Source organism: Nipponia nippon, unplaced genomic scaffold (genome assembly GCF_047370975.1).
Source record: "Nipponia nippon isolate SJK-2023a ecotype South Korea unplaced genomic scaffold, ASM4737097v1 scaffold_27, whole genome shotgun sequence".
In the NCBI taxonomy this organism is placed as follows: Eukaryota; Metazoa; Chordata; class Aves; order Pelecaniformes; family Threskiornithidae; genus Nipponia; species Nipponia nippon.
Genome location: NW_028262344.1, coordinates 4,035,185 through 4,052,426, shown reverse-complemented (window position 1 = coordinate 4,052,426; position 17,242 = coordinate 4,035,185). Strand labels below are relative to the sequence as shown.

The following is a 17,242-nucleotide window of genomic DNA, read 5'->3' as shown; positions in this document are numbered from 1 at the left end:
GCTCAGTGCCTACAGTTGCACACCAAGGCGGTGGTTGTTCTCCTTATTGGCTATTGCGTTTTGATATAGCACAACCATACGAAGCAGCAGGCGCAGCCTTAGCTGCGGGAGCTCTGGAATTCTTTATAGTACAGGAACCACTGCGGAGAAATTGCCTTTCAACCCTGCCCTTGGGTGCAGATAATCAGAGCAGCAGTTGTCTGCAGTCTTTGTGCTGCCAGGTTGCTCGTCCCACAAATCTGTCCCTGACCAGTTGCGTATCTTTGCAGGCGGGTGCTAAACCTTCTTTTGCTAATCTCTCTGCCTGCATGCGTCTGGTCCTGTTGAGTTCAGTTCATCTCCTTCCATGGGGACAAAGCAGGGGGCAAGGGCACGCAGGAGATCTGGCTTTGTTGGGTTCCTGCAAAGACATCTCTGGGTTTTATTTAAACATAAAATTTGAGGCCAGGAGCTCATGACTGTTTTCAGGGACCAGAGCTACAGACTTATCCTTAGCTTTGAAAACTGAGAGGGGTTGTCTGTGCCTGTAAATTCAACAGAAAAGATAAAAATCCTGGATTCGGACTCAGGTCTTCAATCTGTGTGTCTGCCATGCAGAACAGAGTCATCTTTGTTCTTCTGCGTCTGCGTTACCTGTGCAGAAGCATCCCCGCAGGAGGCAGGGAGGGCTTGGAGGTGAGGGGTGTGCGACAGGCACTCTTCGAGGTGTGCCCCTCGGGTCAGCAGAGCTGGGACTGACTCCAGTGCCTTCGTATATCGGCATCTCCAGTTGTACGTCTCCAAGCTGCCCCAGTTTTGTGCAGAAGCAGCTGAATTTCTTTGGATGCTTGCTAAATATTTGCTTTCTGTTTGGAATATTTTTATTCTGAGAAAACCTTGATAGCGAATCCCATTGGTTTGAAAATGTTTTATGTCTGTCTTTTTATAGACGGGGAGCATGCATAGCCCTTTCAGAAGTAAAAGCGTGAGGCTTTACGCCTTGGTTACAAGAGCAGCGTTGTTCAGGAAGGCTTTCAGTACAGGCATAAGTGAGGCTTTTATTTGGTGTTTTCCCCGTTTGTCATACAGAGCCAGTTTTGTCGGCTCTCTGCGCTCCAAACCTGCGACAGCTGAGGGTCCGGCTGAGAGCTCAGCTTCTGTTTTGGCTAAAGCCACAAACTTGCTCCCTGTGCTGGCACCTGAGGGTGCAGGTGGCATCGCTTGAACGTTGGCCAGAGACCTCTTGGCGCTTTCCCACCTTTCCTCTGGGTGCTCAGAAGGACAGATGCGCCTTTCTAGCACAGATTCCCGAGAAACAAGTAAACGATGCTTAACGCACGACAAACAGCCATAGGGTGCATCCCCAGACAGCCTAAATGTGTTCAGATGGAGGAGCGCGCTGCCGTGGAGCTACAGCCAGCAGATGTGGCTTGAAGTATGACTGCTCGCTTGTAGGTTTAGCGAGATCACCCTTTGGGTCCTGCAGTCAGCTAAATGTGTACAGCAAAGCCAAGCCTTGGACAGCAGGCTCTAGCAGGCTATCCGGGTTGCATGGGTCACGGCGCTGGAGATGAAAAACAGCCTGCTCTAAGATATTATGCATTTGTTGTGGGTAACAAGCTCCTCAGTAAGTGCTTCTAGAGAAGAGGTAACGTAGCAGCCTATAGAAAGCAGAAATACCAGCTGTGGACAACAATCAAATGGAAGTAGAATGGTTTCCAGTCTATTCCTCCTTCTCCAATGTATAATGGCTGCAGTTCTTAATGGAATTGTAACTAGTAAGAGGAGCTGGCAAGAGGGATGTAAAAATATGGCAAAACATCTGTTAAAATAAGGGAGAATTAAATATTCATGCTGAAAACATTTTTCCTTGTGCATGTGTAGGAAAGTGAGCCAAGTTCTTCTTAATAAGCTTATTGCAGGCTCCACTGCTGATTAATCATAATGGAGTATTTGATCAGAATGGTAATTTCTCTGCTACATGTGGCTGTGTCTATCAGTATGAATTTAGCTCGTATGAGCATGGGAGGCTAAATTTGCACAGGGCATTCTAGAGACCTGAAATTCAACTGAGTTACGAAGCTTCAAGGCAGATCTTTCCCTTTGTCACTGAGGCTTCGCCCCGTGAATAGTCCCAAGTCTAGGGGTTGTATGCCCGCTCTGTACAAGAGGTTTTGTTTCTTTTGACTTCACTTCTACTGGCATGAATGGACTTCGGACTCGATTCTGAAAACCTGCTTTGCAGAAGGGTTTAACAAGAGGTTTGACCCGGAGCATGCGAATACTTCTGCTCTAGCCCATGACCCTTATTAACTGCTGAAATTGCAATGCTGAAGTGCTGTCTTGACGTAGTTACCCGCACTCTTCAGTCAGGAAGAGTCCTCTTAGTGTCAGGAATGGTTTTAGATATATCCTCTTGACTCTAGAAACACCTGCTCAGATAAACAAGTTTTTGAGTAAGTGAAGAGTGGACCCAGTGAAATGCCCTCCGAGGTACTGCCGAAAATACTCCTTTCCAACTGTTGGAGGGATGGTTGGTTTGGGGTGGGAGGGGGGTGTCTCCTTCTTGCTCTAGTTCCAGGTAAATACTCTTCTCCCAGGCACCCTGTGCCATCAGCAGTCCTGGTTTATTCTCTCCTCTCTGCAGAAGAAGAGAGGGATGAGGCGGTGGGTGTGGGTCCTTGGCAGCAGAGCAAGCAAGGAGAAGTTGTTGAGCAGCAGCTCTGAGGTGTAAGAGCTGAGAAAGAGAAGCTCTGCTCCTCCCCGTTACTGGATGGAGGACAAACTCCCCCGTGCTGCGGATCGTGTCGGGCCGAGTCCGTGTGCGTGCAGGGCGGCGGTGGCCTCTCTGCATCGGTACCAAGTACAATGCTGCCTTTGCACAATGAGGCAATCTTTTTTTACCCCCTTTCAAAACAGAATGGATCATTCTTTGCAAATTGATGCAACATTTACTCCCTGCAGTAATTCAGCATCTCCGCTGCGGCTGAGAGACAAATGTGTCTTTAGTGTGGTTAGTTATTTGTTTGAAGACAGCAACACCAAGCGGCCTCTGCGACATTGTCTTGGCCGTAACAGAAAGTGCGATAAGAGAAATTCCACGTCCGGCAGAGCTAAGTAAACACGTAGACGTAGCTGGGGAAGGAAACCCAGGCCAAGAAAGCACGCCTGTGCCATCTGGGCACACACTGGCTCCTCATTTTTGATGAAAAGGCAAACAGCATTGCTTATTAAAGAGTCATTATCACATTGGAGTTCTCTGGGGCTTTTAAATAGCACTTTAGGGATGATTTTTGCCTTTTTATTTCCTTCAAATACCCACGGCCTTGTGTGTTTTTACGTTAGCCCGAGAGGATGCTTATCAGGACTAAGGAAGTAGGTAACTTGCCCTGCAATTTCACAACAAAATGCGTCCACACCCTTGGCCTCTTTCTAGAGCTAGCTATGAAAAGTGCGTGGCCCTGATAACCATTCCTGCTCGAAACATAATTGGGTTAAAAAATAGGAGTTTTAAGGAAAACAGGATTTTTCTCATTGTACTCTAATGTGCAGCCTTCAGGAGCTGGGTTCCCGAGCTTTCTCTGCAGGGTGCTCCAGCAGCGTTGCGAGCTGGAGGCGAGTTTCAGGCTATTGCAACGTTTGAAGAACTGGAAATGGGAAAGAACTGGGAAGTGTTGAGATCAGATTGCTGAAGCTGGCAGTTTCTAGCACCTGGAAGCATGAGCTAGGGCTCAAATCATTGACATCCCTGTCAAAACACCCAAGTTCAGCTGCTTTAACAGTCCACTATTACTAATGTAGGAGGGCTCTTTTATTTTTCTTTTTTTTTTGGGCACAAAATACTTGATGAAATGTTTTTAATCAGCATAACTCTACCCCAGACCCATAAGTTCTGAGAAGATAACTGTATGCCCACCTACGTCGGTGTTTATAACAACTGTAAAAGAAAAACGGTATTTCTAATAAGAACTTATATTTGCACCAGGATGGTGCATTGAGATAGAGTAATTGCAGGCATGCACAAACACATATTGGTGTGTACTAACGATCTGAGTTTACGTCTTGAGTTGGGAAAATGCAAAAGGGGACCTACTCGTCTAGTAACTTGATGAATTAATTGCCGTATTATTAACCGAGAGTATAACATAGTGTTTTGGTGACGCGGAGCAACAAAGCCAATGGACCCCTGGAATTGCAGCTAAATGAGTGTAAACAGTATCTAGTGTTGTTTCCATCTGGGTTTTGAGTTTGATCTGAAGGGGTATTATTTGGCAAAAATTTGAGATCTTGAAAGTTAAACTAAAATTGTTTGACTTTGGTCTCTTAAGGAGCCACTGTTAAATGTTGTCCTACTATTCTCTATGGTGTTTTCGAAGTCATGTGCGTGTGTATTTAAAGCATGCCAACTGCTATATTTTTTTTTCTTCTCTTTCCATTTGTGCTATATAAGAAACAATTCCATTTGACAGAAACTCCATTAGGAAAATGAAAGTCCAGTGCCTTCCCTTGATTAGCCAAAGTCCTCTGCTGCTGAATAATGTACAGGGCTTCCTTTAATCTTTAATGCTTGATTAATCAATAGGCAGAAATCTTCCCGAGTGACTAATCTATACCTGCCTTCGTAATTTGCCCTCCCGCTCGCAGCACGGTTGACTTGGCAGGATTTTTACAACCTTGTCTTTCTTTCTCAGTTGACATCCGAAGAAAAGAACTCTGCTGTGTGCTCTATTGAATTGTCTTTCTTTTTGCTATTCCTCCGCAGTACACGAGTGAGTACCGTTCTTGCTGTGTGCGGTGCCTGGCTGGTGGACTTCTTTGGCTTTGAGATGTTGCATCTTGATTGTTCAGTGCGTTACCAGCGTATGACAGATTTTTGCCCTCCGTTCTCTTTTTAACTTGCAAGTTTCTCAGGAGTCTTTTTATTCTTTCTAATAGCCTGCTCTAACAAAAAACCCGTTTGCCTCCCTTGTCTCTTGATTTATCTTTTTTTCATAATTCTAGTCCTTCTTAAAATGCTTTCTGCATATACTTTGTCGCTTAACGGGTATATCGCCAAGTACAAATGCAGCATGCCAACTTGTAGTCTTTGGCAGTGGTGGTGTTGCAGATGCAAAGTCTGTGCAAATTGACTAATTGTAAATCTCAAAAATCAGATTTGTTGCATGTGCTGGAAAGGAAGGGATCTGAAGAAAGAGGTCAGAATTTTCTCACTGGATTGTCCAAAGCTGTGCTCCTCAACATACGCATGATTGATCTTGCTTTCTTGTCCCATGATATAAATCTGTAGTTAATTCTGCCGATGCTAAATGGCGTTACTTCCTTCTTATGTTGGGGCAAATGAGAGGAAAGGCTCTTGCTTTCATTCCCAGAGGAAGTGATTCGGTTTTCCAGTCTCTGAAGCTACGCACATCTGCCGTTGGGGATGTCTCTGAGAGCTGTTAGCTGTAGGCTCCTGCTTTGCTCTTCCTGCAACGTGTTTTGCTTACCCTGACTATGATAGGAAACGATCGGTAGTTTCTTACTGTGAGGAACTGGGAACTTGGGAAGGGGGTGAAACGTTCGTCTAAAGGCTGCAGTATGTGCCTGGGCTTCAGCTCTGGAAGGGGCTGGTAGGGCACTGTTTAATCCCCCCTGCATGCTTTGAAGCTTAGACACCTTCTTAAGGCTTGTTAATCAATCTTGCTTACTCAGCCAGCATCCCTCCGAGCTGATGCAAAGCCGTGGCAGACTTGCTGCCATCCTCTTGGGACTGAAAATGGGCAAAGTAGAAAACCTGAGAGAAAATGAAATACCAGCGATGGGATCAATCCTGAACCCGAATCACGTTTGCTTTCCCTGTGACCTGGAGAGCACCTGGCAGGTTTTCGGCAGGCTGTCTGGGGAAGAGGATGCCCCCAGGAGGCAGCCTCATGTGGGAGCACAGTTATTGATTAAAGCACACGTTTCCCAGCTGGAGTTTGATAAAAGCCCTTCCCGAGAGCCCTTCAGGAGCTGTATGATAGAAAATACCTTTGTATTGCGTTACATTTTCTTAACCTTTTTTATCCTCGGGCTTGTTCGCATGTCTACATATGAATAATCTGGACATGTCTATTAGATTTGAGGCAGAAGGACCTCTGATAGTATAAAATCCTGAATTTAACTGCATAATGATTGATAGAGAATGTGTTTTGTCCTGTCACACTCCAGTCTGAGCTCTGTGCGTGCACAAAACTTGTTGCAATGGGCCCTGAAGCTGCAGCATAGAAGAAGTTTCTATTTGCTGGTTTATTTCTTGCTCCGTTGCCGTTTGCTGCGTAACTGATCTTCTTTGCCATCACGACCACTTCTAAAACGCAGCTTGTGATGGCGTGCCCACGTGCCTGGAGAGTCACAAGAAACTGGTACTGTAGTGGCAAAACGTCTCTCTTGGTTTTTCTCCAGGAGAAGATCTTTGCTGAGGGGGTGGCAGATGGGGAGGGTGTTCTAGAGAAGCCCGTACCTGAGGCCGTAGCCTTCATCTCTTTCTGCAAATGGCAGATAGGTGCTGCGTGCTGTTTGCTTTATTGGTGGAGTCGGTTCTGCAGTTGATGATCGCTTCATGCGTGTGTGACTTGGAACTGTTGTGTTTGTACAGATAAGACAAACGAGGCCAGTTATCCCAGTTTTTCCTCTTCTTGCACTGCTGTATTTCTTACTTAGTCAAATTACTTAGCATTGCTGGCTTCTCACCATCTCAACCATGACTTCACTTGCAGGTGAAGCAGCTTTTCTCTTGGAAATTAAAATTAAACTTCTCCTAGAGAGTTCCCTTGGTAGCAGGACCCAAAATGCAGTTCAGTATTAGGAGAGAGACTTGTTTTTTCTTTCTAGGTCTGCAGATAGTTAAACTGCAGCTGCCTAACGTTGATGCGCAGGGAAAGTCTAGTGCGCAGAAGGTGTGCTCCCTGAGTCGCTGCTGTGATCGTTGGAGCTATGGTGAGGCAGAGGCTTAAGAGCTGGGTTTATTTGCCGCTACGAAGGCATGTAGTGTTCTTGGACTTGAATGTCTGATGTGGATTCAGGAAAAGCTTCCCTTACCACATGTGTTTTTTTAATAAGCGTGTTGTGCTAAAGAGACCAAACCTAACTCTTGTAGAGAAGGTATTCCTGCTAACTAATGCAGAACCGTGCAATTCGCTGGGGCTTCGCTAACTCTTCCTTCGCTCCTAGCTGAACATGAATTTCCCACCACTTAAAGCGACTGCTGTTCCTTTATCTCTTATTCCTACAGGTTAGTACAAGATGCAAGACAAAAGAGAAACCAGGGAAAAGAACTGCTAGGCCTCAAAATAGACTGAGGCATCTGATTTTTTTGTTACTTTTGGTATCTCCTTGCCCATTCATCCCGACACCTTCTTGTTTTTGTCAAACTTCTCAGCCTGACTCAAAAGGGACGAAGTTCCTTTCAATCATGCCCTAAGAGAGGCAGTGGCTATCTGTCACAGCGCTGGCAGATCAGCACCAGCAGTGACGGAAAGAGGAAAGGAGATCTCGTGAGACAAGTGACAAAATCAGACCAAGAACCACTGACAGCCTAAAGCTTTGCATAAAACCAGTTGAGCCCAGGGGACAGGAGAGAAAACTGACATGTAGGGAGAAGAACACCGTGTTTATTCTCATAATTTCTGTGTGTTTAAAAAGTGTGGTTGAGCTTCCATAGTCAACTTCCTAGTACCTGACCAAGGCAGTTCCACTCTGTTAAATGGGAAATCTGCAGTAATGAAAAAGGAGGAAACTGTTTGGAAAGGTAAAGTTGAAGGAGGGAGACTTCAAGGAGCAAGACACTTGGGAATGGGATCGTAGAAGTAATGATTACTGTGTATATGGGTTTGAAGACAGAGGTTGATGCAGGTGCCTTGACTGAGCTGGGCATTGGCAGACAGGCCTTCTGTAAGAGTCTGCTTCGAAAGGAGATTCTTAGGCCTGAATCTCTAAAATGGGAACACATTCACAACGTACGTATGCGTCACTTCATAGCTTACAAATGTCATCTCAAAGTGGGAGCCAAAGTCAGCCCGAAACTGCTCAGCTCTGAGACAATCCATAATGTCTCCCACAGTTGTGTCCTGTGCCTTGCTATCTGGATTAACTGATTTAAAACGCTGCTTAAGCCGGCTGTACGCTGGGTGTTACCTTACCTGTTATCTTACCCTGTTACCTTACCGCGTCCCTTCCAGGAAGGGGAATCGAGCATGTTCCCTGTCGCCTTGTCCCCAGGTCTCTCTCCTGCATTGCGTTATGTTTTCCCAACACACTATAATCAGTTCCATCCTTCTTAGCCCCTTTCTGATAGCATCAACACCTCTTTTTGTTGCCAAGCCCCCGCTCCCAGCCACTCCATTCATCCAAGGAAGAATCCCCGCTTTGTGCTGCTGAGAAGGCAAGCATGGTACCTCTGCAGTTGGGCTGCATTTTCTTTGGCAAATCCAGCCCTCGTAAGCGAGTATTCCTCATAGAGGTGGGAAGGTTTCAAGTACATTCAAGGCTGCTGTTCCCACCAGGTTTTTCCTTTCAGTTGACCTTCTTCAGGCCTTTAATGGTATAACAGCTGCCTCTTGCGTTGCTATTTAGGTTTCCTTCCCCTCCTGGTTGCTTTAGTGTGTTGACTCGTGAAGTTTTTCATGGGGAGTAGAATTTGTCCTGCTTTGAATAAGTAGTTCCAAAGCTGCTAGGCTACTTTATTATTTATATAGGGCAATAAAAAAGATCAATATTATTACCATGTATGTAACAGTGCAACTTAAGCTTTTCTTCGGCTTTCTCAGCGTGGTAAGTCTTTTACACAGCAGTAATGCAGAGCCTGTGCTTTTGTGAAGTTATGAGCACACTTTCTTTGGATAATAAATAATAACACCAGCCTTTGAACTCAAAACATAAAATATAGATGTAAAAATTTTGTAAGTGTGTAACTGTGGCAGGGCCACAGCTCATTCTAATGTTAGATTATAAATGCAGTTGTTTCAACAAATTGAAATGGTTGGGTTTGTCTGTGTGGAGCAAATTTTATCGGTGCTGTTCTACTGAAGGTGATCACTGCTAACAAATCCTGAAAATGTTCTTTATCTTCTTATTCTGTGAAGAAACCCTGGTGAAAGCTAAATAATTAAGCTCATTATTGAAAACCTGGTTAGTATGATTGCAAAATCACTCATCCACCAGATTAGTAATTGAGATCAGCTTTTTGCCCAGGCTATCTACATTTCTTTGTGTGAAGGATAACAGGAATCACAGGAGTTGTACTGCTGAGAATGACGTCTGGTTTGAAACCCGATAGTCGAAATAATTAATTGGTGACTAGACAGCTGTGTTTAACCCAAGGGCAGGTTCTGATGTCTGGTACTGTAGTATCTCAATGATTTCTGGTTTTGCTTAAGCTCTTAAGGGCTTAAGTATTCCATTCTTGAGCAAATTAATAGGTGTCGTAGGCCTAGCTCTAGCGTCTTGGGCTTCTGATCGTCTCTTCCGTTTCTTCTCATTAAACAAAGACTAACAGAGACCTCCCCAGCACAGGAAGGTGAGAGGGGAAAAACTGCAGCCCTTCCCTTCCCTTCCCTTCCCTTCCCTTCCCTTCCCTTCCCTTCCCTTCCCTTCCCTTCCCTTCCCTTCCCTTCCCTTCCCTTCCCTTCCCTTCCCTTCCCTTCCCTTCCCTTCCCTTCCCTTCCCTTCCCTTCCCTTCCCTTCCCTTCCCTTCCCTTCCCTTCCCTTCCCTTCCCTTCCCTTCCCTTCCCTTCCCTTCCCTTCCCTTCCCTTCCCTTCCCTTCCCTTCCCTTCCCTTCCCTTCCCTTCCCTTCCCTTCCCTTCCCTTCCCTTCCCTTCCCTTCCCTTCCCTTCCCTTCCCTTCCCTTCCCTTCCCTTCCCTTCCCTTCCCTTCCCTTCCCTTCCCTTCCCTTCCCTTCCCTTCCCTTCCCTTCCCTTCCCTTTTTTTCAGTGGGTCACGTTAAGCTTTTGTGCTTTGGGTAGGAGTGAAGGAACTGCATGCCATTTTACAGTGGCTCCTTAGGGAGAGCCGCGCACAGTGGGTGAGTATGTCCTCAGTTGTCTTAGATGACCGTGGCCAGCTGGTGAATAGCTGCCCTCTGATATCTCTAAGTGATAGTGTTATTTGTACACAAAATTGTGCAGATGCTCTTCTGAGGCTGACACGCTGGACTATGAGCCACTGCATTGAGCACCTGATTAATGTTGTCTTTTCTTGGTTTTTTTTTTTTGCTTTTTTTTCTCTGTTGCCTTCCTTCCTCCTTTTCCCGCTTAACCCAGAAAAACTGATTGAGGGACTCAAATCTCCTGAGACTGCGCTTCTGCTCCCTGATATCCTGCCTCTCGCTGACCCCTTCGGTAGCACGTCAGACGCTGTGAATGGTAAAAATAAACTCAGGGCGCCTCCTCCCCTCTGTCTGACATGGCATGTCTTGTCCTGCATGATAACTCTGTGTGTTGACCCCCACTGGGCTCTCAAAACGGCCGCTGATGTTGGTGAAACGCTATGTGATAGGAAGTTATGGATTACGCCGAGACAGATCTGCCCTTTCCCCGTGAGACTAGCATCTGAACAGCGAAGACTTGGTATTTGCATTTAAAATCTAGGCTTACAGATTTGGCACACTAACGTGGCATGGTTGTGCCTTGTGTGTTCTTCTGGTCTTGGCAGAAGAAAGTTAAATGTTGACTGAAGGAGAAGATGCAAAAAATCCCTCCATTTCTGCTAAAGACTTTGTGTGTAACCACGGCCCAGGCACTGAGCCTGTCTGTCTCTCCATCGACCCTCAGGAGGATGAGGAGGGCAGCCTTGCCTATGACCTGGGGCATGTGCATGAGAATAAACATGCTAGGCTTACGATAAGCCCAGATGCAACAGCCTCCAGGCAGTATAAAGATTCTGGAGTGTTGCAGAATCATATTTTGATCTACTTGCCAAACGTACTAAAGACTAATAATTGCAGGCTGCCGTTAGTTGCAATCAGCTGCTCTTGTGGTTTTGGGTCCTAGCCAGGGGCCCCTGGCTAGTTGGTCGCAACGTTATAGTTTTGAATGAAAGGTAGGAAATAAGTCACCTTAATAGCAAGACTTTTTCTCCCTTTAGCAATTTCTGGCAGTTGTCTGAATACTCTTAGATAGTGGTCCTGCAAATACAAGACACACATTGCTAGTCTCTCTTAGGTTGACCAACTAGACCATTTCTGATCCTAGCATTTGAGTGTGTCCTTGTTCTTTAATTTAACTTCTCGGTCCTTACCTTGATGTTGGTCCTTGAGGAAGAGACCCAGACACGCATTACACCTGGCTGGTGTGACTGTGACAGTTATCTTCCATGTCTCTCCCCCTTCCCTTTATGGTTTTTATAAAAACAAATCTTTCTCTCCAGGCTTCGTAAACATCTCCTTTTGTATCCACATAATGGACATCAGCATTAGACGATACTGGGGACTGGTATTTTCAATAAGACATTGAGTTCCAAAACTTTATCACCTCTTTGTTCCACTGGGCACTCAAAATGGAAAAAAAAAAAAAAAAATCCCATGCCTTGTCTTTTTACAAGCTGAACTGGGAATATGCTAAGGGCTCCGCAGTAGGTATTTTAATGATCTGTTACTTCTAACGCAAGGGGACTCCTTAAAGGTCAGCGTTTCCCTTTTGCTGGAAAAGGATCTTGCAAAAGCTTGTTATTTGCCCAGGCCTTCTGCTTAGCTGCAGGGCAGCATTATTAACTTCCCATTCCACCCTCTGGATAGTTTAAATTGGGCTTGCACAGATCTAAATAAATAAATAAACAAACCCACAGGAAAAAGTCAAACCCAACAAACACTAATGAGTCTTCCCTCGTGATTAAATTAACCGACCTAACTTGAGGCTGGCATGGCTGACACATATTAAAGGGTCAGTAAAGAATTCAGACAACTGCCGCCTTAGCTCCTACTTATGCTGTGTCTTGCAAACTAACCTCTGACTTCTTCTCTGCTCTGGTATTTTGCACATTTGGAAAGGAAAACCTGACATAGCTGTTGAGAGTCTCATACCGGGCCTCGAGGCTCCGTTGCCCCAGCGCCTGGTGTCACAGACCGAGTCGGTTGCCTCCAACAGGACAGGTTGGTGAGGCAGGAGGGTGTTGGGGGGCAGGGTGCACCTGTGTAAATGCTTTACAGGCTTTGTAAATCGGAAAGCACTGTCCGCTTGAACATAGCATCTCTCCTCTCGACGCTTTTCCCACCAGCGTAAACTGGGCTTGCTTGTGTGCCTTGTAAGTGGATGCTGCATGGCTCCTTGGTCAATGTTACTGTCTCCTTGTAAAGAACAGTACAGCATTCCTTCGGCCCACCGTTACAGGTCTGTAGGTGCCGGAGTGTTGTGCTGATGAAGTGCTTTTGAAATCTGGAGCAGTCCCTGGTTTTTGTCTGTTCCACTGGGGCGTGGTAGCAAGCAATTCACGTCCCTTTCTTACCGTGGAGGCCTTGATCTGGCCGCTTTTGCAGCAGATGGACTCGACCTCTTTTCAGAGGTCTCTTGTGAAATAGCCAGTGCTCTTAGTGTTGCCAGAGAGTCCCTGCAACTCTCTTTCCCTCCCCACGCTCCCCTTCGCTCCCCCTACTTCAACGTGTCACTTGTGTGGGATTTCCTTGCTGCATGCTGGGCTTTAGAGAGCAGTGAGCCCCAGAGAATGTGTTGTATGTTGCAGAGCACCAAGAAATGTTTTCCATCACAAAAAATGGTAGCTTTGGTGCTGGCTTTGCATCAAAGCTCTGTTTGTACACTAAGCGGACGGGAACGGGAATGTGAGAATATGAGCTTAACGGTGTTTGTGTCCTGTTTAATGCTACCTTGCGGCCCTTGGATGTTAACCTGGACTCAGACTCTCTCACTGGGGAAGACTCTCTGCTTGACTGTTCTCTGCTTTCTAACCCTGCTGCTGACCTCTTGGATGAGTTTGCTCCCGTAGCTTTTGCAGCTCAACCTCACAAAGGTAAACCGCCCCTTTGTCTCTAATACCTAGTCAGGCCTGGGACTTGGTCTTTAGCTATCATGAAGTGAAGCTGATACTGATTCACACAAGAGATGCTCTGACCCATGTTCTGGTGGTATTTTTTTTTTTTTCCCCAAGCCGTTGTTTTGTTTTCTTCCCAAGCTGGTGAAACTTGGAATGCACATTGAAGTACTAAGGGAAAAATACAGGTAAAAGCATTCAGCTCGACTGTAAAGACCAGGTTTGTCAAGACAGGTGGCATCTTCCATGAAACAGGGATACAGCAGAAGGGGTAGAGGAGGCTTCAAGGCTAGGCTTTTGTGTGCAACCCTTCTTCAGGTTTGTAAGTGAATGCACTCTGGTTTTGCTTTTTGCACATGGGATTTAAGACCTGCTTTTATGCTGCGTGATTCATTCTGGAAGGGAGCCCAATAATCATCTATACTGGTGTCACAGGGTTTTGAAACGAAAGGAATTTTTTTTTTTAGTCTGTCAGAGTTAGCGTCCGTAACGCAGGACCGAGCTCTTTCAGATCTGGAGAATGTTTTCCTTTTCAGAGGTTATGAGGAATAGGTTCTTGAGTCAAACTTCAGTGTCACAGCAAATATGAATGGAAGTCCGAGTGCACTATCCAACTGAAAAACAGAGGAGTTTCATAGTAACACAAAAAAGCAGAGCTGCAGAAGAGAAGTAGACCACGTGTGGTAACTCCTAAGAGCCGCAGACCAGCCCTTGCAGTACGTCAGTATTTGAGCTTGAGGGGGATTGTGGAAATACTGTGCAGTGATCAGAGCTCTGTTCTCTTTCCACCAACAAGCAAGAGCAGGGACCCTGGGAAGCTGGGTCCGAACTCAGACGGCTTTTTTCTCCAAGCTGCAGAGCATCCAGCTGCAGTCTGGGCCCTCTCCGTGGCAGCGTGGCTGGAGCAGGGGCACTGGAATAGTTGAAGAGCTATCAGCTGGAGCGCGACTTGCGCTCTTCTGGCACGTCCCTGTTATGGGCTAAAGCGGTTGTGAACAGCGCATGTGTCCCTTGGGGACCATGCCAAATGTCAGTGGATGGCGCTCGCATGAGCCAAGCTTGTAGTGAATCTTGGGTAATACGCATCCACCCGGGTGGGAGGGAAGACCAGGACTCCTGCACTATTTATTGCCTTGAAGAGAGAGGCCCAGAGCACAAATGCTGACAACTGTTGGGTGCCCCTTCACGATGGCTTTTGTTTAGCTCATTTGAAGTATCCCCATAGCAACAGAAAGCGATCTGTCCTCCGAGGAATCGCTGTAAAAACAGTCTGTAATCAATTTTTACACTTGATGGCACTTCAAAATGAGTTTGTGTTTTTCATAGAGCTTTTGGGTTTAAACAAGCAGTTGTTCTAATTGCTCATTGCTATAATACACTTCCATGCCACTTTATTTTGAGTAAATGGCCTGAAATGTATGTCGAGCAGTTATTACTCCATGGTTAGAACATAGCAAAGCCAAAACATTGCTGGTGTTACTTAATGAGAAAACGAATTAACAGATTCCTGCCTAACTTCTCCCAGGCTGCCCTGCTGTTCCCTCTGGGATGAGAAAGGCTCACATTTGACTAGGAAAGAGACTTCGGGGGGGGGAAGTGCAAAATATTAAAATCTTCCAAAACTCATTTGTGGCTTCTTTTCAAACCCTGCTTCTATAGCTCTGGCTGTGGTCATTGACAGTACCTCTGTCTCAGTCTTTTTTTGTTACGGGTGTAATCAGCCTGTGGAACTGCAATGCTGCCAGTTATCAGTGGGACCAGGAGGACTTGCAAAAGCAGCCGTGGTCTGGGCACGGACTGATGCTCCATAACCATAGCAGCCTTTCCTTTGTGCTTTACTAGGCTGTTTTCTGGCCTCTGGATTTTTTGCTTTGCCTTCAGGATTCCTTCCTTTGCATTTGCTGAATACAGCACCAAGCCGCATGTATGTGAGAGGGGAATATTCTTCTGCTTATGGTGATACATAGTCACTAAGGCGAGCTCAAACGCTTCTGAAGGAGTTTTGCCCAAATAGGGACACTCGCCAGCCTTTCCTTCTCCTTAGGAAAGATAGTCCGTACTTCAGCAGTGCTCCTTCAGTAGCTTCTTGTACAGCCAACTCCGGAGCGATGAGCAACTGTACGTATAAATGAAGTGGAATGGAGATAGGATGCTTGCAAAGGCTCCCAGGCAGGCGGAGAAGAGCCACAAATAAATAACTCCAGAGACAGAGTGATGACACGATGAGACTTTCTGTTAAGATGAAACATCTTTGTGTTTTTTGACACTTTACAGACTAGCCTCCTATAAAATTTGTAGGTTTTTTTCTGAGTCTAATCCTGCAGTGTATTTCCACAAGTGGTTTCTTGCATCATCTCACCCCAAACCTGTTAGCATATTTGTCAGCTTTAGGTAAAGAGCTTTTATTCTTAATAGGAATCAAACAGGAATGCTCCTGTTCCTTGGAAACCATAGATTTGTACATGTCCTTGCCAGGCTTTCAGAAATATTTCAGGTAGTAATTGAGAACCAGATTTTGGAAGGTATTGTGGGTATCTAAAGTAACAAGTAGTGATGCACAGCGAGAGTGTGACAGTCCCTAAAGGTGTGTAATTGCCTGATAAGGCAGATAAATGTCTCATCTACTGTGGAGATTGTTGAAAGTGCCTCCCACCAAGTGTCTAACTGCAGTTGACGTGGTTTGAAATCAAAGGAATTATGTGCCAGAACTGCTCTAGGGGCCTTTAAAAAAAAATCTCTTGTCGGTATCTAGTTACGTCTTCAGGCATTTAAACTCCTTGGAAATCTGACTTCATATTGTCCTTCTTGTTTTATCACTGTAGGTGAAAGCTCAGGGGTTTTAGCTCGTGTAGATGACTGGAATTTGTTCTGTGGGTTTTTTGGGGGTTTTTTTTGGTTTTTGTTTCCCCCCCCAGCCCTTTTCTTCTCCCTGTGCGTGACAGCTGGTGACTGGAGAGCCAGGTTGCGCTCTCAAACTGTACTGATAGCTGCCAGCCACCGGAGGATGACAAAGAATACCTTCAGTCCTTGGGAGCTTACGCCCCAGGCTTTTACCACAGCTTTGAACTATTCCAGTTGCTAAGCCTTCAGATCGGCCAAATTTTATTTTGGTTCTCATGACCTGTCTTGCTTTTTGTTTTGTTTTTTTCCCCCTCCACTTTTGTATTTAATTGGCTCTCTTCTTACCTTCTTTACCAAAGACTTACCAACTTTATTTCACCTTTTAAACGAAACTCCTGCTTCTAAGCTGTCTCTGAAAACATAAAGATGTTCTAACACTTTTTAGCAATTCTAACCATCCTTCTCTGCTATCTTTGCTTCTTCTCCTTTTTGCTGTTTCTCCTTTATGCTGCAGAAGATACTAACCTGATATCAGGCTTTGATGCTCCTGAGGGCTCTGAAAAAGTGACAGAAGATGAGTTTGACCCAATTCCAGTGTTGATATCCAAAAATTCACAAGGTAAGCCAGGATGTGGGGGTGAAAAAGGGAAGGAAGAAAGGAAAACAATGAACATAAATTAGTTCTGGGGCAGTGGTGCTGCAGCACATGTGAAGTAATTCAAATAGTAAACTGTGAGATACTGTCATTGTAGTATTTAGTGAGCTTAGTCTTTTTCTGATTTACATTGGCCTTGACATTTCTCTAGGTTCTCTGTTCGTGAGGAGATTGCGTGTCCAAAAAGATAATAGATGTGCAAGCATCTTTAGGTCCCATGAAGCAATTCCTACCAGCCTGCCAGGCAGGGCACACAAATACCTCTGTGGCTGAAGTGCAACGGAGAACTGCGTTCTCCGGCATTCTTATTTACTGTTCAAGCCGATGGAAGGAGGTCCTCTGACTTTTAAGTAAACTTGGCATGAGGCGCAAGAAAGGGAGATGACGATAATCCTTTATAACTTAAACTCCTGCTGAAAGTTGAGGTTTTTCACTTCTGACTGATGTCTTTCAAAGGGGCTTGTGGGAACTGAGTGTGAGACGTCTGGTAGATGGTACCCACCTCCTTTGAAGAGCTTTGAGCAGTCAGAGTCGTAGGACAGAGCCTGGAAAGTTTCTCCTTTTACAGCATTCCTGTCACCTAGATCACATTAACATGGATCTTTGCAAACAGTTTCAGTCTTACGTAGGGTTAAGTCTAAGCAGCAGCACTGTTTCCTTAAAGGAAAGAATAGTGCTGCATTTTGTAGCTCTTGTAGGGACAGAAGTAAGGCAGCGTTTTGCAGTCTGGTCAGTCAAATGGGTCTTCTCTCTGGAGTCAGGCCGCTGAA

At 45.5% G+C, this 17,242-nt stretch overlaps 1 protein-coding gene across 11 annotated transcripts in view; it reads left to right on the top strand.

The window, feature by feature from the left end:
* Positions 1 to 17,242, top strand: part of AAK1 (AP2 associated kinase 1) — an 85,640-nt gene that overhangs the window by 52,809 nt on the left and 15,589 nt on the right. For 2 of the 11 annotated variants that reach the window (XM_087762755.1, XM_087762751.1), the window contains exons 18-21: positions 10,258 to 10,359; positions 11,982 to 12,083; positions 12,845 to 12,955; positions 16,332 to 16,436. The exons of 7 other annotated variants lie outside the window; for them this stretch is intronic. In XM_087762755.1, coding sequence (XP_087618881.1) covers positions 10,258 to 10,359; positions 11,982 to 12,083; positions 12,845 to 12,955; positions 16,332 to 16,436 — 420 coding nt within the window. Of the gene's footprint in view, positions 1 to 10,257; positions 10,360 to 11,981; positions 12,084 to 12,844; positions 12,956 to 16,176; positions 16,294 to 16,331; positions 16,437 to 17,242 lie in introns of those variants that run through there. 2 more of the 11 variants (XM_087762753.1, XM_087762754.1) reach the window with 2 other exon arrangements.